This window comes from Camelus bactrianus, chromosome 12 (assembly GCF_048773025.1).
Source record: "Camelus bactrianus isolate YW-2024 breed Bactrian camel chromosome 12, ASM4877302v1, whole genome shotgun sequence".
Classification (NCBI taxonomy): domain Eukaryota; kingdom Metazoa; phylum Chordata; class Mammalia; order Artiodactyla; family Camelidae; genus Camelus; species Camelus bactrianus.
In genome coordinates, this window is record NC_133550.1 from 30,430,638 (window position 1) to 30,455,286 (window position 24,649).

At 40.0% G+C, this 24,649-nt stretch overlaps 1 protein-coding gene across 12 annotated transcripts in view; it reads right to left on the reverse strand.

Annotated features, from left to right (window-relative positions):
* Window positions 1-24,649, reverse strand: part of ABTB3 (ankyrin repeat and BTB domain containing 3) — a 505,725-nt gene that overhangs the window by 371,573 nt on the left and 109,503 nt on the right. For 6 of the 12 annotated variants that reach the window (XM_074375114.1, XM_074375117.1, XM_074375115.1 and 3 more), the window contains one exon: window positions 6,903-7,037. In XM_074375114.1, the coding sequence (XP_074231215.1) occupies window positions 6,903-6,938 (36 nt within the window). In that variant the 5' untranslated portion in view covers window positions 6,939-7,037. Of the gene's footprint in view, window positions 1-4,811; window positions 4,917-6,841; window positions 6,859-6,902; window positions 7,040-24,649 lie in introns of those variants that run through there. The other 6 variants (XM_074375125.1, XM_074375122.1, XM_074375123.1 and 3 more) reach the window with 4 other exon arrangements.

Consider the following 24,649-nt stretch of genomic DNA (forward strand, 5'->3'; position numbering starts at 1 on the left):
CTAGTAATAACATACTCAAGCTCACACGGCTAGCACCTGGCATAAACAGAGTTCAAAGTCAGATCTGTTGGACTCTTCATTTGGATTGTCCTGCATAATAGATTCTATTTGTAAGGCTCATTCTACCCCTCCTGAGACTGATGATCATAGGTATCTCTGCGTCTTTGAAAGTTTAACTACATTGACTAGGTGTATTCTCAGAATGTTCCCAAGACCTCTAAAGTAGTAAGAAATACTTAATCTGTATATCATACCAATTTCAGCTAAAATCTCTAAGCATGAAGGAAGTAACTGCTTTCTTTTTTTTATTTTATTATTTTTTTGTTTTGTTTTGTTTTTTGTTTTGGTTTTTTGTTCTGGTGGGGGGAGGAAATTAGGTTTATTCATTGATTTTATTCTTAGAGGAGGTACTAGGGATTGAACCCAGGACCTCATGCATGCTAAGCATGCACTCTACCACTTGAGCTATACCCTCCCCCCGTAACTGCTTTCTGAAGTTGGAAATTTTAACTGGTGAGCATTAGAACCAGAGATATTTAAAGTCCATTAATTCATTCAACTCAGATTTCCAGATAGCTGCAGAAAAGTGACAGACCTTTTACAGCTCTGAGGATCTGGATTTGATTGGATATGATCTTGACCTCAAGGGGCTCGTGGTCTAATAGCAGATACAGGAGCATAAACAATTAACTGTATCACAATATTAGATGTATTACGGTTCCAGCAGGGTGATGTGTTTTTGTTTTTTTTTTATTTTTTATTTTTAACCTCTAATATGGTGTGGGCACTGACCAACCAAGTAGAGTTGACCCTGGCTGTAAATTACTGGTATGACTGTGAATTCCTACCAGCGGCTGTCGGCTTTGAAAAGTAATACCTAGGAGAGGGGGAAAGCCTCAAAGCAAGGTAGTATTTGATGATTCAAACTGAAAAATGAGTTGCATTTCACTAAGTCAAGAAAAGTCAAAAGGGCATTCTAGGAAAGAACAGTGTGAAAAAGGAAAGACAAAGAAGCAAAAAGATACCTGACAAATGGACAGTGAGGCTGGGTAGTGGGTGCCTAATGGGGACGGCAGAAGATAAACTGGAAAAGGCAATCAGAGTAATATTCCAAAGGGCCTATAACATCACAGTGAGTAATCTGACCTTCCTTTACATTGTTGTGGAGACTTCATAGTATTTTTGAGCAAGAAAATGACATAAGTATAAACTGGTAAGAATCATTACACATTTCCTAGTCCATCTTCCTTAAAAAGGCAGGTGTTCGTTTGTGAGAATTGATTAGCCAACCATTCCTTGAATATGTTTCAGAATAAGCCCATCATTCTTCTTAAAGTAGTCTAATTCTTTGCTAGGGGAAGTGTGTTCTCAAATGCCTTTTTAAGGAAGATACACTTTGTTCATGTTATTTTATGAATGAATAAACAAATGAATTTCTACTAGCTCTTCAGACTGATATAGACAATAAGTCTCTGTTTTACATGCTGCGTTTTCAAAAACTTAAAGTTAGCTAAATTTGCTCAATGATGCCCTCTGTGACCTGGTTCACAGCCCCTCTACCACCTTGATCTCACTCCTCCTGAATAGGGTACTTAACTTACTGATGTCCCTTTGATGCCCAAGGCTAAACAGTGGACATCCCATACAATCCATCTAGCACATTCCTGTTATTCATCTGGACACTCTCCTTCAGCTTCAGTTTTTGTTAATCACTATATTTTTTAAGTTTTTAAGATTTTCTTACTACAAAACTAATAAAATGTTCATTATAAAATAATCAAGTAATACTATACGTATAAAGTAGAAAGTACAACCCTCTCTTCCTCCTAGATCTACTGCCCAAAGAGAACTGTCATGAACAATTTTATGTGTCCTTCTAGAATTTTCCATATCCTAACACAATGTGATTGTGCCATTATTAGAATTTAATTAGGTTTTGAAACATCTGGCTGGCCACTGTCTCTGCAGGCTCATATAGAGATTGCAGTAGCCAAACCCCGCCTGTCCCACATCCTCAAGTTATCAGAGAGCCTTGCTGGTTCTGCAGTTAGAGCAAGGCTTTATTACTACTATTTGCTGAATTTTATCTTGCTGGTTTGGGTTCACTGTTCCAACCTATTGTGGTATCTCCAATTCTTTGCTTTGTCTCACCCATAGATTTAATAAGTGAGATCCCTGTTTAAAATCCTTCAGTGTCTTCCCAAGACCCTTCTGAGCTTCCAGTTCCTCATCTGTAAAGTTAAGGGGTATAATTTGATGGTCTCTGAGATCTCTCTCTGATTTAAAAGTCTCTGATGCCACTTGAGGTGTGACAAGCCTTGCTAAGCCTCTTTCCAGCAGAAGCTGAAGCTTTGCAGCCTGGGAAAGTCCACGTTCCCAAGACACATAGCAGAAGACAACTATCCTGGGAAGCCCATCAAGGTCAGGGCAAACGGCTTGGATGAAATTATTCAGGCTTTGGCTTTGAAAGATGGGACACAGTAAGGTCAACTGTAGGTAGAAACACTTGCAGCAATTCTAAAGAGAGGGATCTGGCTTAGGACTGTTTCCAAATTTCTAGGGCTGGATACATTTTTTTTTCCCTGGAGGGGGAGTTTGATCTTTTAAAAAAATCAAATCTGTGAGTTATAACTGCAGCTCTGGCTTCAACAAAGGTGAGCTGGAAGTTAGTAACTTCTGAAAGTGACTTAATTGCCTGGCTGGACAATTCTTTTGGATGGGAATTTTCACCTAACCAGCCTTGTGAGACTTCTTTTGAAATGGAATTCAGTGCTACCTCAAAAAGCTTGTCCTCACTTAACCTCAGGAAAAAGAAGAGCCTCACAAAGCACGGCAAGAGAGTCTGAAGGTGTAATTAATACATGAGTACACTTTAATTATTTGGCTGAAATACATCATGGGAATAATTTTCATTTTTAAAAGACTTAATTTTTCCTCTTTCAGGGTAAAGGATTTAGCAGTTTCTAGTTTTTTTGTTTTTTTTTTCCCCTCACGGGTATATTTTCAGAGTTCTTCTGGGACTGGAAACCATCATTCTTCCCCTTCACACCACATGCCACAATGGGGAATATTGCAGCACTCAGCCTTGACTGCCTTGGAAGAACATAAGTACAGAAGAATTTTTAGGAAGAGGGGAGGTGATGGAAAGGGAAATACAATGCATAAGAAGTCACCAAGATAATTAGAATTAAATGCAGCTACTAGAACAGAAGGTGTCCGAGCATCATCTGCAAGGATTCTCAAAGCAGACTGCTGAGTTCAAATCACCACATACCAGCCACACGACCTTAGACCAGTGTTCTCATCTATGGATTAGAAGTCATAATAATGCCTGCTTCAAGGGGTTGTTGTGCGCATCACATGAGTTAAGACATGTAAAATGCTTAGGGCAGTTCATGGTTACAGTATGTATATACTATGTGTTTCTTTGTAACATATTCAAATACTAATGAAACTTTCACACTCATTAGGATGGTTATTGTATTAGTCAGGGTTCTCCAGAGAAATAGAACCAATAGGATATTACATATATGTTAGGGAATTGAGTCACGTGATTATAGAAGCTGACAAGTCCAAAATCTGCAAGGGTAGGCCAGCAGGCCGGAGGACCTGGAAGTGTTCCAGTTCTAGTCCAAAAGCCAACTGCTAGAGACTTCCCACTACTTGTAGGTCTTTTTTGTTCTAATCAAGCCTTCAACTGATTGGACAAGGCCCACTCAATTATAAAGGAAGGTCTGCTTTATTCAAAGTCCACCAGCTTAAATGTTAGTCTCATCTAGAAGCATCCTCACAGAAACAACCAGAATAATGTTTGGCCATCTATCCTGGCACTGTGGCCCAGTAAGTTAACACATAAAATTAAACATCATAGCTATTATTTAAACACACACACACACACAAAATTAAACAGAAAATGAGTGCTGTCAAGGACGTGGACAAATTAGAACCTTTGTGCATTGCTGGTAGGAATATACAATGGTGCAGCTGCTGTGGAAAATAATCTATCAGTTCAAAAATTAATAATAATCCAAAAATCAAAAAAATTTTTAAATTAATAATAATCAAATTAAATAATCAAAAAATTAAACATAGAATTACCATTTGGTTAGCAATTCAACTTCTGGGTATATATACAAAAGAATTGAAAGCAAGGACTGGAACAGATACTTGTATACTCATATTCATAGCAGCATTATTCACAACAGCCAAAAGATAAGACTCCTCCAAAGTAACCTGTACCCCTAATACCTACTCCAATCAGGAGCAGGGCAGCTACTAGCCTTGGACACTCATTCTGACTTGCAAATCCTGATAATAATAATAATAATAATAACAACAACAACAACAACAACAACAACAACAGTAATAACACCTATAAATAATCTGGTCCAAATCCTGTGTATTAACATGTATTAACTTATCTTAATACAACTATCCTATGAGTTAGACAGTTATTATCACTCCATTTTACAAGTGGAAAAAATGAGGCACACACCAATTTCATATACCAAAAAAAATGGCAACGTGGAATTCCAACCCAGACAGTCTAACTCCAAATTCCACGCTCTTCACTACTGTACATTATTCCCTGAAGGGCTCTACACAAGTGATCCTCAGCCTGTCACTACAGATTGGCCATGGAACTTGTACAAAGTACCTGGGAATCCATATGGCAGACAAGCAGAATCTGTAAACAGATATATAATACCTGAGACATTTATGTACAAATATTTTTCAAATGTAATAGATGCTGTTGTGAAGAATAAAAATATCAATTTTAAAACATTGACTACATTGTGGCTTTTACTTACAGTTTCTTGATCACAGATATAGGGAAGAAATCAAAGCCCATGGTGATATATCCAATTACAGTCTTCTCTTGCTTTATTTCAAGACACTGATAGATTTGCTTTTCCCTAACATTTTAGAGAAATATAAATCAAAAGAATAAACAAGTGTGAATTCTAAACAAAAATGACTTAAAATTTTTTTTTATTGAAGCATAACATCCACCGAGAAAAGTGCACATATCATAGAGGAATAGCTGGATGAATTTTCATAAACTGAGACCACAGTATAACCAGTACCTAGATCAGAAACAAGAACATCACCAACACTCCAAAAGATTCTTCATACTTCTTGCAATCACACTTCAACTCCCCTCAAGCTTAGCCATTTGCAGTGGGTAGAACTATGTCTCCTCTCAAAAAAGGATATATTTGAGTCTTCACCCCTGGTACATGTGAGTGGGATCTTATTTGGGCACAGGGTCTTTGTAGCTGCAAGATGAGGTATTCCTGGATTAGGGCCCTAATCCTTGGTTTTTCAGGCTTTCTTTCTGAGCATGTCTGACAAACTTGTTATGGAGCTAAATTTTCTGTGCTTTTCCTTTGCCAGCTCAGTGAAATAAATTTATATAATAAGCAAATAATAAAAGAAAAAGGCCTCATACTTGAAAGGATGAGGAACCATTAGAGAAAGTGATTGTATTAGTTTGCATGGGCTGCCAAAACATCACAGAATTGGGTGGTTAAACAACAGAAGTTTATTTACTCAGAATTCTGGAGACTGGAGGTCCAAGATCAAGGGGCTGCCAGGGTTAGTGTCTTCTGAGGTCCCTCTCCTTGGCTTGGAATGACCACCTTCTCCCTGTGACCTCTATGGTCTTCCCTTTGTGCACATGCCTCCCTTGTGTCTCCATGTATCCTAACCTCCTCTTTTCATGAGGACACGAACCAGGTGGGATTAACGCCCATTCTAACTGCTTTGTTTTTATTTAATCACCTCTCTTTAAAGGCCCTATCTTCAAAGGCAGTCCCATTCTAAGGTACTAAGGGTTAGAGCTTCAACATATGAAATCTGGGGACACACAGTTCAACCCATAACAGTGAATTAATATTGTTTTCATTTTTTAACATTTATGATTGCTGTGACCTCATGACAGGGGACTTTTACACAAGCAGGTTTTAGACAGTAAAGATTGAGCTGAGAAGATTGTTGGTGAGAGTACCTAACACAGAGGCTGTCTCCAAGGCTGCAATGTCTGTGGTCTTTTTTTTTTTTTTTTTTTCTCAATGTAAAGAAGTTCTGGTTTTAGAATGTGGAAGGAAATGGCAAGTGAAGCTTTAAATCATCTTCTATAATGAGGTTTGACTGCACTATTTTCATAGGTAATAGTTGTCCTGCCCACAACTGACAGTGCCTGCCTTAGGAGGAACATTTTTCCACTTTCAGTAACTTCCTAGGCAAGCACTTTCCAGGTTTGTTTTCTCTTTTTTCATGAAAGCATCCCTTTCCAAGGATATGCTTCAAGACCCTCACTGTTGCTCTTGTTTTCACTCGTTGCAATTTGTTTTGCAGTGTTTTGAGAGGTTTGTAACAGGGTCTTCCATGATCCTTTACATATGACAGTAAATGAGTCAATGCCCCTTCATTCAGGGAGACTTTGTTGGGTGCCCACAATGTGCCAGGTGGTGTGCTTGGCACTGGGACTATGGAAGTGAGCCCCAGGGCATATAGTCCAGTGGAGGAGACAAGAGTGTAGCAAAAGATTTCCAGAAAGTGTGACAGGTGTTATGCTACAGTTAACCACAGTACATTCAACCCAGGCTCTCACTTCACTGAGAATTGCCCCTTCTGATCCACAGGAATAGGACCTGACAATGATGTGGAAGAGCAATCCTGCCATCCGGTCATAACAGATGGGATAAGAAATGGACACCTATCCTAATGTGGGTGAATATGGCCTCTCGCTTTTGGAATTTTGGTAAAGGGATGCTCATTATTTATAACTGTTCACTTGAACTAGGAGCCTGTGAACTTAAGAACTGTGAGTGGTCACCTTCTACTGCTGCTTAGAGAAACAGCCAGCCAGTCTGCAAACAGGGGAGAATAAAACTCACTGCCAGAATCTCCAGCCTCTGATCTGTCCTGTCCATCAGAGAGTCTCATCAATCTTGCTGCTGCCTCCGTAGCCCAGCCAAGACCAGAGGAATCTTCCAGCATCCTTCGGTTAAAGATATTTCTCCCCTGGACATCTGAGGAGAAGAGAAGGGCATTAGCAGATGCCACCCATGGCAGCCAGAGGGTTCAGACAGCCTGCAGATCATGTGTTATTCATTTGCCTCCTCCCAGAGCCTGAAAATTGGGGGTGGAAATGTCCACCCTTACCACCCCAGTGGTGTCTGTAAGTACAAATATGAGTGGGCTTTAGGGAAAAAATAAAGTTTTGTTCAGATGCAAAAACAAAACAAAACAAAACAAACCCCACCAAAAAACTCACTGCCAGAGAGATGCAAAGACAGGCTACTACAGAGGGATAAGCTAGAGATGGGGGTCAGGGAGATGCTGGCACTACTGGCATTTGGGGTTGGATAATCCTTTGTTGTTCAGGACTATCAACTGCACTGTGGGATGTTTAGCAGCTTCCTTGGCCTCTCCTCGGCCTCTCCTCACCGGACGTCAATCGTACTCTCTAGTTGTAATAATCAGAAATGTCTCCAGACAATGCCCAATGTCCCTGGTGGGTGGGAGGGTGGCAAAACTGCAGCTCCGTGGAAAACCAGAGTGAGTGAGTTCTGTTATTTGCAACCCAAAGAGCTCTGACAGAGATCCTTCCTGGAGGAGGCTGGACTCTCCCTGAGAGCCTTGCCATAGACAGCAGAAAGGGTGCTCCAGACAGAAGAGCCAGGCTGGATTTAGGTGATAGACTCTTGGAGGAGACACAAAAGAGAGAGGCACAGCCTCTGCTGTAGAGGCCGAGAGAGAGAATACTTTTAGAATGAACAGCTCCTTAACAATTGAGGTAGAAATATGGTCATATCTCTTTTATTTTTCTAAGTTTAAATTTAACTAGCTGGAACCCTTGTTTGCCACATTAGCAGAAATACTCTTTTGGTTCCCTTTTCCACCTTGATTATCTGAAACAATCAAACACACTCTTGGAATTAGCAGTCCAAAGGCCAAGGGAAAGAGAACACTGGTTCTAAATCAGGGATCTTAAAACACTGTTGATTGTGAGCTTCTATCAGTAAAGCCTTTTTTGAGATTGTCTCCCCAGTGTACATATGTATGTAAACATTTACTGATGTATTAGCCACAGATGAATCCTTCTATACTAATGTAATAAATTATATACTAGTATACTGTGTTACATTATAAAACACTGAAAGAATCAACATTTTAAAATTAAAAATACATATAGTTCATCAATGAATGAATGGATAGAACAAAAAGTAGTATGTCCATACAGTGGAATATTATTCAGCCATAAAAAGGGAATGAACTACATTCCCTGCATATTATTACACTAATTAACCTTGAAAGCATTATGCTAAGTAAAAGAAGCCAGTCACAAAAGACCACACAGGATATGATTTCAATCATATATAAGTTCAGAATAGGAAAATTTATAGATAGAAAGTAGGTTAATGGTTGCTTATGGCTGGTAGGGATACCAGGTGATAGCTAAAGGGGTACAGAGTTTCTTTTTGAAGTGATGAAATTTTCTAAAATTTACTATGATTATGTCTACACATATCTGTGACTATACTAAAGACCATTGAATTGTACACATTAAATGGGTGAATTGTACAGTAGATGAATTATACCTCAAAAAATCTGTTTTTAAAATACATATAAATATAAGTTCTCTGTCCTTCTCTCAACCCTTATTTTGTACCTTCTTAGAGAAGCACATCTCACTTGGAGGACCACAAGGGTAAACCCATTCTGGCTATTGCTTTCCACTGCCTCATTGCAGCTCTATTAAAAGCCGGTCATCTCACCATACACAATATAATGGTTAAGGTTAAGAAGTCTTTCAATTCCAAGTATTGGCAACGATGTAGAGAAACTGCTACGGAGAAATGGGTACACTCATACACTCTTTGTGGGAGTATAAATTGTTACAACTACTTTACTATTAAAACTAAATATATGCATTCCCTAAGTCCCAGTAATTTAATTTCTTTTTATTTACACAACAGAAATGTAAATATATGGGCATCAAAGCTAAGTATTAGAATGCTTATGGTAGCATTGCTTACAGTAGCCCCAAACCAGAAACTACTCAAATGTCCATTAATAGTAGAATAGGCAAATTATGACATATTCATATGGTAGAAATCTATTCAGTAATGAGAATGAATGAAATAATCTTATACTCAATAAATGAATGAATCTCATGAAAATAACTTGAACAAAAGAAGCCGGGCACAAAAAAGCACATTCTGTATAATTCCATTTAGATGAAGAGCGGGCAGAATTAAACTATGTTGGTCAAATTCAGGCTAGTGGTTACTTCCCGGGAAGGGGGTGGAGATTCATGACAGGACATGAGGGTGGGAGAGTTCTCGGCTGCAGGTGATGCTCTATTTCTTAACTTAGGTGGTAGCTACACGGGTGAGTTCTTTATAAACATTCACTGAGCTATTTTACTTTGATTTTTGCACTTTTCTGTATGTATGTTAGACTTTAAAAATAGATTTATTTAAATAAATGAAATGAAAAAGTATAAATAAATAGGCTTGGGGTGAGGTCTGCCAGAGTTATGTCAGGAACAGCCAGCTCACTCCGATATCCGTGCTGCCTCTGTGGCCCAGCTCAGCTCGCATGTCAGAAGGCTAACAGGGTCCTCTGAGTGAGGCCAGCTCCACCCTCTCTGCCTTTCTCAAGCTAAGCAGGACAGAGAATGCCTCAGCCTCCCCTGGTCCTCAGCTCCTTCATCCCCTTGCACAGCTCTTTCCTGCCCACCCCACATCTTCCTTGGTCCAGCTGCCCCGCAAGAGTTTTATCAGAATCATTTAAGCATCAATGTCTTTCCTATCCAGAACCACTCACCCTTTCCTGGGAAATACAGAAGGAACAGACCAGTTCCATCTCAAGCTTAGATAAAGGATGTATTTCTCAATTCACACCCTTTCCAATCAATGGCACTATCTGCTCCACCATCCTGTGGGAAACTCCCCTCAGGCCTCGTGGGAGCCGTGTGTCTACCTCTTGGAGGGAGGTTCTCCTCAGCGGCTGTGGCAATAATTCCTCTTTACAGAGGGTTTACTCTTCACCACATCCTGTGCTAGGTGCTTGAGATGCATCATCCCATTTAATCTCCATGACAATCTTTTGAGGTAGGTATCCTTATTATCCTCACTTTCCAGACAAAGAAGTAAGAGACAGCAAATGGTTTGCCAAGGCGATTCATTCCTGTATAAGAGTTTCACAAGGGATTCCATCCTTCCAGTGGTCTCTGGGTGACTCTCTGGGACATCTCTCAGAAGAGTGAGAAGAAAAAAGATAGTTCTTGCTAAACATCTCACTTCAATTGGTTCTATGAAGGAAGTGTGTCAATTGCCAAACAGAGGCATAAACAAAGGGGAGACAAAGGAGTGGTGAGCTCAGCACAGGACCCACTCCTTCGAGGAGGTGGTATTTGAATCAATGAGTGGGCAGGTGTTAGACAGGCAGAGATGGGAGCAGGGATGACTTTGGAGCAAGGCAGGGAGGTAGGAAGTTCTGGACATGATTAGAAAGCAGTTGGAGGTTCTGTCTGACTTGGGGTGTAGAGTGTATAGAAGAGTGACTGTGGGATGAGGCTGGAAAAAGAGGTGGAGTGTACCCTAACGGCAGTGTGATGGTTAATTTAATGTGTCAACTTGACCAGGCCATGGGGTGTTCAGATATTTGGTCAAGCCTTACTCTGGATGTTTCTGTGAGGGTATTTTAGGATGAGTTTAACATTCAAATGGGTAGATGAAATAAAGCAGATTATCTTCCCTAATGTGGGTGGGCCTCATGATGTTCTTGAACAGAACAAAAAGTCTCATGTGATTACAAAGGCTGACAAGTCCCAGATCTACAGGAGGAGTCAGCAAGCTGGAGACCCAGGAGAGTCAGTGGTGTAGTTCTAGTCCAAAGGCCAGCAGGCTTGAGACCCAGGAAGAGCCAACAATTCAGTTCAAGCCCTAAGGCAGGAAAAGCTGATGTCCCAGGTCAAAGACAGTCAGATGGGAGAAATTCTCTTACTTGGGGGAGGGTTAGCTTCCTCCTGCCCTCCACCCTTGCCATCCCACACACACCATCTATTTCCCACACAGCAGCCAAGCAATTCAAAAATGATAATCAAGTAAGATTATTCCTCTGCTCAAGATCCTCCATCAGCTACCCATCACCCCCAGAACAACATCTAAAGTCCTTACCCGGGCATTCAAGGCCTCACACAATCTGACCATGGCTACCTCTTCAACTCTCCTCTCCCCTGGCTCTGTCTCCTCCGGCCACACTGGCCTCTTTGCTCTTCCACAAACACACAAAGCACCTTCTCACCTTGGGGCCTTTACATCTGGGATTCCTTCAACCTAAGTGATATGCCTGGGCTTCTCTCCCCCACAACCAGCTCCCTGCTTCCCAGAGAGGAATTTCCTGACCATCCTATTTAATGTAGTGCCTCCATCACTTTTAATCCACTTACCCTTCAACAGACTCTTCATAGCACCTACTCCTACCGGAAACTGTATAATATATGTGTTTGTTTGTTTTCTACCTCCACAATAGAACATAATCTCTATGAGAATAGGGATTTTGTTTTGTTCATGGTTCTGTCCAAAGCTCCAAGAAGAGTGGCTGGCATACAGTACATGCTAATTAATATTTGTGAAAGGAAGGAAGGAATTTTAACACTTACATTTTCCTTTAAGGGAGGTATCAGTTCTCCTTGGCTCATCACTGTCTCAATCAACTTAGCTAAGTGCCTGGCCCATCAGAGGAGTTCTGGGAATATACATTGCATGCATAATTGCCTATATTCTGGTTATTTCTATACTTACTTCACTTCTACTCTAAATTACAAACTCTCTGAGGTCAGGGACTACCTATATATGCCCTGTATCACCTATCACAGAGTTGTGTGCATTGTAGGTCATAAGCATACTGAATTATGTCTCTAGAGTGGATAGTAACTGCTTTGCACCTACAAGGCACTCCATCAATATTTTTAAATTGCTACTGTACATTTCCATTTAAACCTTCCATTACTGGGTTCATTATGAAGAAGGAGCACACGCATTAAACATGAGAATGACTACTTCAGGAAGATTTGACCCTCATTTTGATTCATTGGATGATTTTATGTCTATGGCATTAGCAACTGGCTATTTGACTATGCCACAATTATTTTGTTGAATACAGGATCAGATCTACTTACAACGTGATCAGGTTCTCTTTAAAGTGCCACTTTTGCCATTTTTTTTAAAACAGAATGAGTCTTTGAACTATCATTTCAGGGCATCTTGTTTTCAGAAAGTTGTGTCTTCAGTGAAATACAATAGCCTTGATGAGAAGCCCTTTTTGGAGTAAGCACGTGAAGGAGAGGAGAGACTTTTCTTTTCGATTGGAGGGTCACAAGAGAATGAAACTGTCAACCACTTTTACCCCCATGAGAGATCTAAAGTGCTGAGCTCAAGCTGTTTCATTACAAGGGGAAGTGAAGAGTGGAAAGAGAAAAGGGAAAGAATGTGAGTGTTACTTAGCTAATTTCCTACGGAAAACTCCACGCACACCACTCCAGTGAGCCCGAGCTGTGGTGTCCATCAGGAGCTTGCCTCCTCCCAGCTGAATCAAGGGCTGAGCTCTGGCAGCACCGGGGTGAAACGGGTTCTTGTTTCATGCACACGTTCACTTGTTATACACAAAACTCAGGAGAATTTGTATTCTCTCTGATTCTGGGGAAATCAAATTTAAAAACAGGACAAATAAGGAATTTTCTAGAATCTAATGACTCCCATCAGAACCAAAGGCAAAAATGTTAGCTCAGGGTGGCATGATAATGAAGTTGGTCATTAGCATCTAGGAAATACCATTCCTGCAGATCTTGCTCTGGTGAACCACGTGAAATTGCTTGGAAGATTACAGATTGCCAATTTATCCTGCTCTCGCTGATCTATGCATTACCCAAACTGAGGGTTGTCACTGGTTGCCTGTTTGTGTGAAAACAAAAGCTGAAAAGAGTCTGTTAAAACAAAACAAAACAAAAAACCTGGAAACAATGTGGAAGGGTGATTTAGGGGGAAAAAAAAGGATGATCAGAGTCTAAGTGTGTACACACCTAATTGAAAGGAAAAAAGTGTGATCCCCGTTTCCCCCACCAAAGAATTCATTCCCATAAAAAACTAAAGCCTTTTGCTAAATAGCTGTGAATCATGCACAAAGAGAAGTTTTACCTTTATCTTTATTACTGACAAGATTTTTTAAGAAAATTGGTACTATATTTTTTAATCCTGGTAGAACACACAGACCCCAGTTTGAGAAATACAGTGTTGAAAAAAGTCTGGCTTTCCTCAATTCTAGTTTCTATCGTACGGTCACTGGCTTATAACTCACATTTTTGGAATAAGCCTAAAAGTATGTTAACTATTACTTAGAGGTAAAAGAGGAAAATGCATACAAATTTAATGCATTTCTTTAATATGACTTTGCTTCTATTTCTGAGTCATGAAACACCAGGTTTTACAGGCATGTCTTCCCCTAAAAAATGGTTTGTTGAGTTAGCATTACAGGTTAAACCCTTCAATTAACCAGAATGCTCAAGGATGCATGTCATCCTGGAACTCTGGTAAGACTCTAAAGAATAAGAGTAAAAGTTCATACAACTCAAAGGCATAGAAGCAGGGATGTGCTGGAGTTGTTAATGCTGGTTCATGAAAGCCGATTGTTAAATATTCAGGAATTTTATGAGTTAGTTGTTAAAATGATGGTAGCCTGAAATCTGAAATCTGTGGTGGGAATATTTACACCAGGGAAATTGACACATACTACATATTTTGCCACCCCTCCCCCTTTAGGAGAGTCATTTTACCAGTGCACCCCACTACATAGAACAGTTATGAGTCAAGCAGAACTAGTCATTCAGGAGCTGGCAGGGTAATTCCAGAAGTCTAGGCTAAATGAGAGGCATGTAGTGGTTAAGAACATTGGCCTCAGAGTGAGACAGACAAGGTTTCTGATCTCAGATTGTCACCTACAGTTGTATGACTCTGACCAAGTAATTTACCTGAGCCCGAGTTTCCTCGTTTGTAAAATGGGATAATGATAGCCATGCCACGTTTGTGACGATTAGGTAAAACAATGTGTGCATACTTGTAACCTCACCTGAAGGTAGTATCTGGCACACAGGAGCTGTAGCAGTCAGTACAGTGGCATTAAATGCTGAATGAGTCCATTTCCAGTACACACTGTTAGCTTAGTTGCTTCACAGACCTCTGGATCCAAGCCACTTCTATTCTCATTCTGACCATTGCTGAGGTCTCTTCCAGTGTCTTTATGCCTTGTCTTTAACTTCCTATTGGCCTGTTCCCTGTCTGTCTGTGTCTGTGTCTCTGTGTGTGTCTCTCTCTCACTGCTCTTGTCCTGACCACAGAGGGTGGCTGAGGTGAGGTGGGAGATGAATTCCTCTGTAGTCAGTACGTTGAACAAGCACAACTTGTGACATAATCAAAACACAATTTTATGTTTGTCTCCTGTCTGGTAGTTCCTCAAGAAGTTAAAACACAGAGTTATCATATGACCCAGCAATTTCACTCCTTGGTATATATACCTCAGAGAAATGAAAACATATGTCCAAACAAAACATGATACCAATGTTATTAGCAGCATTACTCATAATAGCCAGTTAGTGGAAACAACCCAAATGTCCATCAACTGATAAATGGATAAACAAAATGTGGTATATTAATATAATGGAATATTATTAGGCAAGAAAAAAGAATGAAGTACTGATTTGTGATATAGCATGGATGAACCTTGAAACCATTATGCTATGTGAAAGAAGCCAGTCACAAAATACCATGTTACATATGATTCCATTTATATGAAATGCCCAAAATAAGCAAATCTATAGAAAGAGAAAGTTTATTTGCAGTTGCCTAGGGCTGAGGTGCTTGGGGGGAAATGGGGAATGACTGCTAATGGATAAGTGGTTTCTTTTAGGGGTGATGAAAATGTTGTAAAATTGACTGTGGCCATGACCACACTAGACTTGGGGTGAAGAAGGTTGAAATCTCCTCCCCTCCCCTCGAGGGAGATAGGGAAGACTTGCACAGTACCTCCCCCAGGAACCTTCTCAACAAATCCTCTCTCTTACACTCTGGCCCTTTATTATATCCTTAATCTGGTTGAGGGATTCAAGGACCACAATTCAGAATTGTCCTTGGAAATTTGTTTTGTAAATTCTGCAACTGTAATGTGACCCTTTGAGACACTGAAGCATCTGGGCATGGTAAGTACAAAGACCGTACTTACTTGTTACCTGGCCTCGTCCCTGGGCAGTCTGCTTTCAAGGGAGGGGCCTACTCAACAACGGATCTTTAGACCATGGTGAGAGACCTAGGAAACTCTGCTTCCTTCTTGAAAAGCTAGCCACAGTGATTCCTGGGCTAGCCTTAGATTTTCACATGCAGAAACAATGAAGATGCTAGCAAGCAAATCAATTTACTCCTTTAACCACCTGCTAACAGTTATGAACAGAAGTCTAATGGACAAAGAATTTGATCCACAAATCTAGACATGTTACAATATTTCTCAAAATCAACTGTAATCTGCCCCAAACGCCTCAATCTTCTCCTGGCTGGTGGGAGACATATTGGAAACTCAGTAATTGGTGTGGGAGGTGGAACTCTCTCTCCCTCTCCATTGAGTAACCCAAGAATTCTGGAATTAGTGAAGCCAGAAAACTAGAGTATGAGGCTATTCGTTACACCATGGTCACCAGCTTTACCAGTGCCCCTTCATGCTGTGTCTGTTGAGCACTGGTCTCCACCCCATCTCATGGATGCTGCTCTCTGCAGGTGGGCCCAGATACCCTCCCAGGAGTGGTCCTCATGGTGCAAGGACGTGGCATCCTGCAGTCATCTCCCCATTTGGGATGTTCTTTAGGGCATTGGTCTCCGGGACCCCTTCTCCACACTTCTCCCCAGTCTTGGATGACCACTCCCACTCTGTCTGCCCCAAAACTCTTCCTATCACCACAATTTTCCCACAGGTTCTTTAGAAATCTAATGTTGTCCTTGTTTCCTGGGGCTCAACACACACGCTCATGACTTCTTCAACAGAATAATTCTGAACATGTGGACTCCTGGGTGGCCACCACAGGGGATCCAAACCACAAATACTGCAAGCCCATAAAAGAGATAAGCCAAGAAGGATTCACTTTCCAGTACTCTCCACCAAATTCTCTGTACACCTGGAGCCCCTTCCCAGCTGGACAGCTGGCACTGGCTCTTGTGAACACACATTCCCTGTCCCCTGCCCCAGCCTGGTCCAGGCTATAAGTTACACATATGCCCCAGGAGGGTACAGACATCTTGATGCTCAAGCCACACCAACACATCTCCAGTATAAAGCCCACCTTTCACTGAAGTAAACTTCAGATTTAGAATTTTGTGTAGAAAGAAAACAACGACTATTGATTTGTATTCTTTGAGAAAGAAACCAAACAGGCCTCTGACCCACTTATATTTTATTAAAAACCCTCTGGTCTGTCAAAGCAGTTTGTGTCCTGACCCCTAAAGCCTATTACATACTCTCCTGGAAATCTCATCATCTTCCTTTCTGGCACCCAGATGTAATAAGGCCTAGCTCCTCTCCTAACTCCTCTAGGAAGCCTCTGTTGACCATGTCAGTCTGAGGGGCTCTCACTCCCTCTGAATGCTGATATCACCTCTCTCTATTCCTTCCTGCACCCAGTTCATAGTGGCTTTTATTGTTTTCATGTTTTAAACATCTTATCTCCTCAAGGTCAGGGACTGTGTCTTCTGCTTTGTGCCTCCCCTCTCTTTTCTGGCACAAGTTTTTGATAATTATTGTTCTTTTGATAGTTATTCTGTTATTTTTGTAATTTTTGATAGTTTGTTCTTTTGATAATTACTGTTATTGCTACTATTCTGGTTACCACTTATCAAGGACATAACCACGTGTCAAACACCAAACCAAGCATTCTCACACATCCCTTATTAATCCTCACAACAACATTAGAAAATGGGCACAATGATTACCAGTTTCATAAAGGAGGACACAGGGCCTTGCAGAGGCTGAATCTCCAGCATGAAGCAGATATGCTGAGTCTCAACTTAGCTCCATCTAACCTAAACCCACAACTTTGTTTCCCAAGTGTTACCCTAGGTCAGATTACAGAGTAGAGAATGGGAGGTAAGGGCGATTTTCCTAACATTTCTTTTATAGATGAGCAGCAATTCTAGGCAAGACTCTGAAACCCAGAAAGGGGACTTGTCCCCAGTGCAAGAGTTTGTCTGGGAAGAGGTGGATGTACAGGCAGAATTCCTGACCCCCATGCCAGCACTCTTTCTTCCACACCCTGGTGCTCTATCTGCTACATGACAAAAATGCTCCTTTTGGAAACTCAGTCTTTTTGTACTTTACTATAGAACAAACCACCCTTTAGCAAAAACCAAAATAGTAATTTTCTGTGGAGTGGATAATCACGCACTCCAGCGAACTGAAACAACATTCTGTGGTTAAGGCAGGAGAAATGCAAAAAATCCTTTGCTTTGTTTCTCTCTGTATATAAAAAGTACGCATGTGTGTCTGTGTGTGTGCACTGTTTGTACATACTTTCCAGTTCACCTCACTTATAAATAAGAGCTGTGCCCAGTCTGGCCACCCACCCACTGCTGTTCTGAACTCCTTTCATAGACTACAGTAGAGCCAAATAGAATTCATTTCTGTGACTATTATTTATAATCTTTAGTTTTAAAAATCCACATCCTGGAAAACTTTTGAACAGTGTGGCATTGACAGGCATGAGGGAGGCTGACTGAGAGTAAGGGGAGAGGGAGGAATAGCTGAGGCTGCACTCTGACTAGAACACCCCTCCCAGCATTGTTTGCATTTTAATAGAGGTGAGTTCAGGAGACACTTACAGAATGCCTGTTACCTGCCAGGCTCTGCTAGATGGTGGAGATGCCCAATTGAGTAAGACTCCATCCCCAGCTTTAAAGGCTCATAGTGATGGGGTAAACAGATATATCAGAATAAACACTCTTACACAGATAGGGAAGATTAAAAGGAAATTTTAAAAAGCCTTCTCTAGTACCAAAAAATCATATTAAAGAACTTTCTAGGGACAGTGTAGTAATATATAGCAGTCAGATTGTCAGACAGCTTGGGTTTACAACTCAACTCTGTTGCTCAGTTCCTGCAACTGTAAAACGGGATAATGTCCATATTTATACCCTGAAGTTATTGTCAGGATTAGAGAAGATAATGCTTGCCAAACACTTATTGCAGTACTTGGCATGTAGTAAGTGAGCAATAAATTGTAGTAAAATAAGTGTTGGTTAAAAAATAAAGTAAGTGAGTTCCTGGTAACTGGGAGTATAAAGGCAGACAGCCACTTAAGCAGAGATGTGGAAGGACTCATGAACCAGATCAGGGCTTGATAACTTGATCGAGGCTCTAAGGAATCTTCCGTCCCTGAAATGCTATGTTTTTAGGACTATTTCTTAAGAATAAGTGCTGTGTGTGGGGGTCCAGGGATAAGGTGGGGGACATAAGTGGGAAAGTTTAAAAGTATAATAAAAAGTCCCTGTCTTCTAGCAGTTGACAATCCAGCTAGAGAAATAAGACATATATCTGTGGGGAAAAGTTAGAGAACAAAAGGCAAGCTGTGATAAGCATTCATTAAGCAGTAAAACAAATTCATTAATTCATCAGTATTAGTGGAATTCAAGATACTGAGGCTGGCTATGTAAGACGATGTTTTTGGACATGTAGGCCTTCTGACATCATTCATTTCACAGATTTTTTTTTAATTTAGCAAATATTTGCATAGACCTACTATGCATTAAGCACTGTTTCAAGCACTTTACAAATACTAACCAAGTTAATCTGCATAATAACAACCTTATCTCTACATGCCTGTTGTTATCCTTATTGTACAGACCAGGAGAGGCTGAGGGACCTGCCTGAGATCTCACAGTGGAGGGAGCGGGGCTTCAGACCTGGGCATCCAGCTGCAGAACCTGTGTTCATCACCTGTGCTGCTGGCTCACAGCAGAGCAGGCACAGTGTGAGAAACCAGTTCAGCAGAGAACCAAAGTCCCAGCTTTCTTGGAGATAATATTCCCCTGCAGGGAGACACCAATAAATAAGTGAACCAATAACTATAGAATGCTATGGGACTGTAAGATGAATGAAGCAGGATAAGGGGCTAAAGAGAGAAGGACTGGAGAGCTTTTATCAAAAGAATAGTTGGGAAGACCTCTCTGAAGAGCTGAGACCCAAATCAGATGAAGGAGAAAGATACAGAAAGCGAAGGCCAGGTAGAGGGACCAGGAGGTGGAAAGGCCCTGAGTCAACAGCGTGCTTGGCAGGTTCAAGGAAGAACGGTAGAGTTGAAGCGAAGAGAAGAGCGTCTGAGTGATTGGAAGACATTGAAGAGTTCGACAATGGCTATAATCTATAGAAAGACTTTGGCTTTCATTTCAAGTGTGATGGGAAGCCATCTGCAGGTTTTGAGTAAGGAAGTGATATGATATGATATCCAAATAGGTTGCTGGGTGGAGAACAGACATTAGGGAAGCAAGAATGGATTCAGGGCAGCCAGTTAGGAGGCTGCTTCAGTAACCGAAGCCAAAAATGATGGTGGTTTCTACAGTGGTATCAGGAAAGGCAGTAAGCATGATTAGATTTGAGATATATTTTGAAGATACAGTCAGTCCCCAGGAATTGATGCCTTGGTATTCATTTATTTGTTCATTTATTGTCCATTTCTGGTGGTAGAAAATGACCTCCAAAAGGGCAAGAACTTTTTGAGTTTTTATTTTGTCTGACTTTCCATCACTTTACCCCCAGTTCCTAAAATAGTGCCTGCTGTACAACTGGTACTCAATATATATTTGTTATGTATTTGTTTAATGAATAATACATTGAATATGAGGTATGAGGAAAAGAGAGGTGTCAAAATGACTCCATCATGGGGCTGGCTTTGCCCATGTCCTGGTTCATTATGGAATCAGTCTTAATCCTTTGCTCATCTCAAGTATTTATATATTCATCCAAGAATCACAGGACATGACCTTGGGAGGTCATCTAATGCAGCCTGGTGCTCTCAAATGAGTATAAACAGTCACACTCCTTTTGATTTATGAGGCAAACTGAGGCCCAGAGAGCCAAAGTAACTTACCTAACAAAAATGAAACATAATAATAATAGATGCATTTATTTTGCACTTACTACGTGTCAGGTCCATTGCAAAGTGCTTTATAATTCTCATACTTCCTATGTTATCCCCATTTTACAGATGAGGAAAATGTGACACTATAAAGGCGAAGCAGTGAGCTTAAAGCCATACAACCAGGAAATAACGAAGCCAGGATTCAAATTCAGGTCTGGTTTTATGTTAAAGCCACAACCTTGTACAGTTTTCCAGGGTCGCATAACTCAGTGTGTTATAACGATGAATATTGGTCTCCCAGCCTCTTGACTTAGGTAGATAACAACAACACAAGGGCTCATGAACAATTGGCTTCTGTGGGTCCCTCCACTGACTTCGTTGGTCTGTGTCCTCTAGAATGTGGCTGCGGTTAAACTGAGGAAGTAGAGTGAGAGTCAACCTATTGATTTTCTCTGTCCCTGGTTTTAATCACCTCCACAAATAGATTACCTTTAATGAAACGTATAGCAGGCTAGCTTAACATGTGATATTGTGTATTATTAGAACAAATTACAAAGACCTATGGAATTGATTTCTATTGTCTATTCAAAAGATTCAAAATCGATTGTATTTTATCTTCTTTTTATGTTCAAATCAGCTATAAATGGGCTTAAAAGTTGGACAACCTTTCCATATACTACACAGGTCACTGGTTATCAGCAGTAACCTTTTCAATGTTCCCATGCATTTTAATGACATATTGATTGAGACTGTTATTCAATCTCCAGTGCTTACTTATGAGATGTTTTATATGTAGTCAATAGCCTACACCATCACTAACTCAGAAGTTAACTCACTAACTCAGAAGAAAAGTAAAAACTCAAAGCACTTCACGGTACATTAAGTTTTCAAAGGCTAACAGTTTGTATTTTCCTCAACTTTTATAAGAATGTGGTTTTTATTCAAACAAGTATTAAATGGATTTTAGAAATGATTAACACTTTTGGATACTAGAACATGTGAAATAGTCACAAAACCAAACATTTTATATTCACATATGAAATAACATGTATATAAAATCAAGAAAGGTAGGCATATAATTTTAATGTAGGATTGATTATGAACATATTGTTGATACCAAGCACTGAACAGAGAGTTATAAGACATATCAAGAGTAAACTGCATGCAGGAAAAAAAAACAGAAATTTTCCCATTTTCTCAAAAGGGTCAGTATCACTTAGCCTATGTCAAGTCATGATAGCTGTTTGGTGCCATTTTGTCTCATTTGAGAAAGAGATGCAATTAAGCCAAGGGACCTTACAACCACTACACCAATAGCTAATGTTTTGGGGTGCTTACCTCAATCCTCACAACAATTTTGTGAAGCAGACAATAGCATTATTGTCATTTTGATGGGGACAACGTGCAATACAAGGTGACATGAAAAATAAATGGCTGATGTACATCAAAAGTTGACACAACACTGTAAACCAACTATACTTCAATTTAAAAAAAAATTAATTAAAAAAAAAAGTAAATGGCTGAGCAAGGATTGGAATGCAGGCAGTCCAAGTTCTTAATCTCTGCACTCTGGTGTCTCTCAACAACAACATAATAATTTAAATAACATCATTTTCTTAGTATTTATGCCTGGCCCTATTGTGAGACCATCTTATCTTTTATCTCATTATTCCTCCCAGGAACCCAGTGAAATTGGATTTGCTATGGCCATTTTAAAGGTGAGGAGCTTAGAACTTTAAAAGGCTTTGATTTATCTTTTTACTTGTTATTACCCCCTTCCCCTTGCCCATTGGGGTGTTGACATTAGGAGATAGGAATAGGTGAAAGCTCGAAAACATAGCATCTGAAGACTGGAAGGGGATTAAGCAATAACTAAAGCCTAAACCCTAATATGAGCCTCAATTCCATTCTCCACTATCCTTGACTGGCTTGCACCTCCATTAACAAGGTCATTACTTCTAGAACTTCCTCTCTGGATGGAGAAGTTTAGTTCTGTTTCAGATTAAAAGAATGAAAAATTTCCTCATTTTAAAGAAGCTGAAGTAAAACAAGATGAAGCTATTAGTTTAAAAGAACCCACAGGAGAGAGTTAAAAAGCTATGAGAGTTCAAGACTATGCCCAAAGCTATCAGTTTTCTAAATCATATGAAGCTTAAGGGGGATAAAGGGGAAGTACTATTTGACAGTCCAAAATACTGCAAAAGGACTAGCAGAGATGGTCTTGCTTTAACTTTGAGAGCCCTGTCAAGGATATAACAGGTTCTAAGCTAAGTCTGGAAATGGCATACACTACTTCTGCTAGCATCCCATTGGCCATGTGCCAGTCACATGGTCCAGCCTAATTGCAAAGGAGGCTGGGAAATGTAGTCTTCCTGTGTAACTAGGAAGAGGAAAATAAACAGACTTGAAAAATGTATAGCTTATGTCTGTCCCCAATTACTTTGATTTCTACAATTCTATTCCTAGATTTCCAATTAATATTTGAGGAGGCAATTATGAAAATGAACCAAATGAACTGTATCTCTAGCACATAACACTATTCCTAATATTCCATAGGAGAGCAGTAAATATCTATTGAGTGAATAAATGAAATAACCCCATACATTTGGACATGACAAGTTCATCACCTTATAAGTCTTGACTTGGAATACAAACAGAAATTCCCCTTGACCTGGCTCCTCACCAACTTCCATTTCTTCTCCAGAACTTTTATGGTTAAGAGGTTACTTTCAAGAGCATAGAATGGAAAAATTAATTCTAGAACATAAGATCAAGGGTTTGGTCTTGGCTTTGACATTTTCTGGATATATGGTCATGAGCAAAGTCCTTCACCTCAATGAACCTCAGGTCCCTCATCTATAAATGATGGTGAAAAGAGATATGTGGAGACTATTGGGTGCCTATCCAGCCATCCTTTCACTTTTTTCTTGGATAACAGAACCTCAATTATTTGTTGGTGTCAGTGTGCCCATTCTCAGGTGAAAATAATTGGTTTAAGCCAATGACAGTATTAATTGATCTAAAGGTAAGGTTGTGGCCAGGTTATGGCCAAAGGGATTAAGGGGAAATCTGCTGGAGACTTTCAGGAAAAGTTCTCCCTGATAAAAGAGAAAGCTGCATGAGAAGAATGATCTTTTGGACTGATCCATTTCCTTCTTCTTGAGATGCTGAGATGTGAAACTGTGATACTTGGAGATGCTGCAGCTTGCCTCAGACCTTGAAAGGAGACATTACAAGTACACTGAAGATCCAGCACAGAAAGATTGAAGGAGTCAGGGTCCTTAATGACATTTTTGAGCCTTTGAAACAACCCTGGAATAACTTCCAGTCTTGGAACTGTCTTCTAAGTGTTACTTGAAAAATGTGCACCCCTATTGTTTGAACTACTTTATTTGCATACCTGTTACTTGCAGCCAAGAACATTCCTAACTAACACAGTAGATAACTTTCAAAGGTCTTTCCAGGTCCAAAACTGTCAGAGCATTAAACAACATTTCAAAAGGGGGTGGGTAAGGAGAAGGCAACTGTCCTGGAATATATGAAGGGATAGGGAAAGTTTGAAAAGGGGAAGAAACAATTGAAGGTGGCTAAAGTTAGATGTATCAACCAGGTGACAAGCACAGCATAAACAGCTGAAATGCAAGTTGGAATGCCCATAGAAACAGAGAATTGGGCCAGGTCCCTATGGAGGAGGGAAAAGAGCTGGTGCAAATATGCAGGAACAGGATTAGAGGGTAAATATAACCTGAACAAATGCATAGCTTTATCAAGAAACAAATGATCATGAAAGAGCCTTTTGAAATTATATTCATTCAAAGTAAGTACTGTCTTTTGATGATAAGTAAAAGAGTTCTAAAAACAAGTGACTTCAAAATGATCCCTTCCCATCTGAATTTTATGTGTCTATGGTTGCTTTTTAAAACTGCCATCTTTTCAGAAAAGATCATCTATGGGTCAGATGGTCAGAACAGGTTGAGTATCAAACCAGAATGAGGAATAAAAGAGTTGAAGATTATCTACGGTTACTACACAAAACAAAATTATTCATTGCTTGTGTCTGATTCTGTAGTGGTACTAACCTTTTCTGTAGAAAATTTGTGAACATAATATCTGATATTTATAAGGTACTCCATAAATATTGGTTGAATCTGATTTTGTGTAACATATTTAAGTGACTATAGTCTATTTAGAGCAATAACCAGAACTCATTGATGAGCATCAGTGGGCAATGAATAAACAAGAACACTTCTGGGGTCTTCTGGAAGGGATTTAAAGACTTCAGGTCCCACTCTGAACAATAAATCAAATTTACAACCCTGTATTTGAGTGGCATACAGAGGGTTATAATAAAAATGACCAAGGTTTAGTGAGTGCTCATTATGTGCCACACATTGTACCTTCATTTACTCATTTAATTCTCATAATAATTCTGTAAACTAGGAATCTTTATTATCTCCATTTTACAAA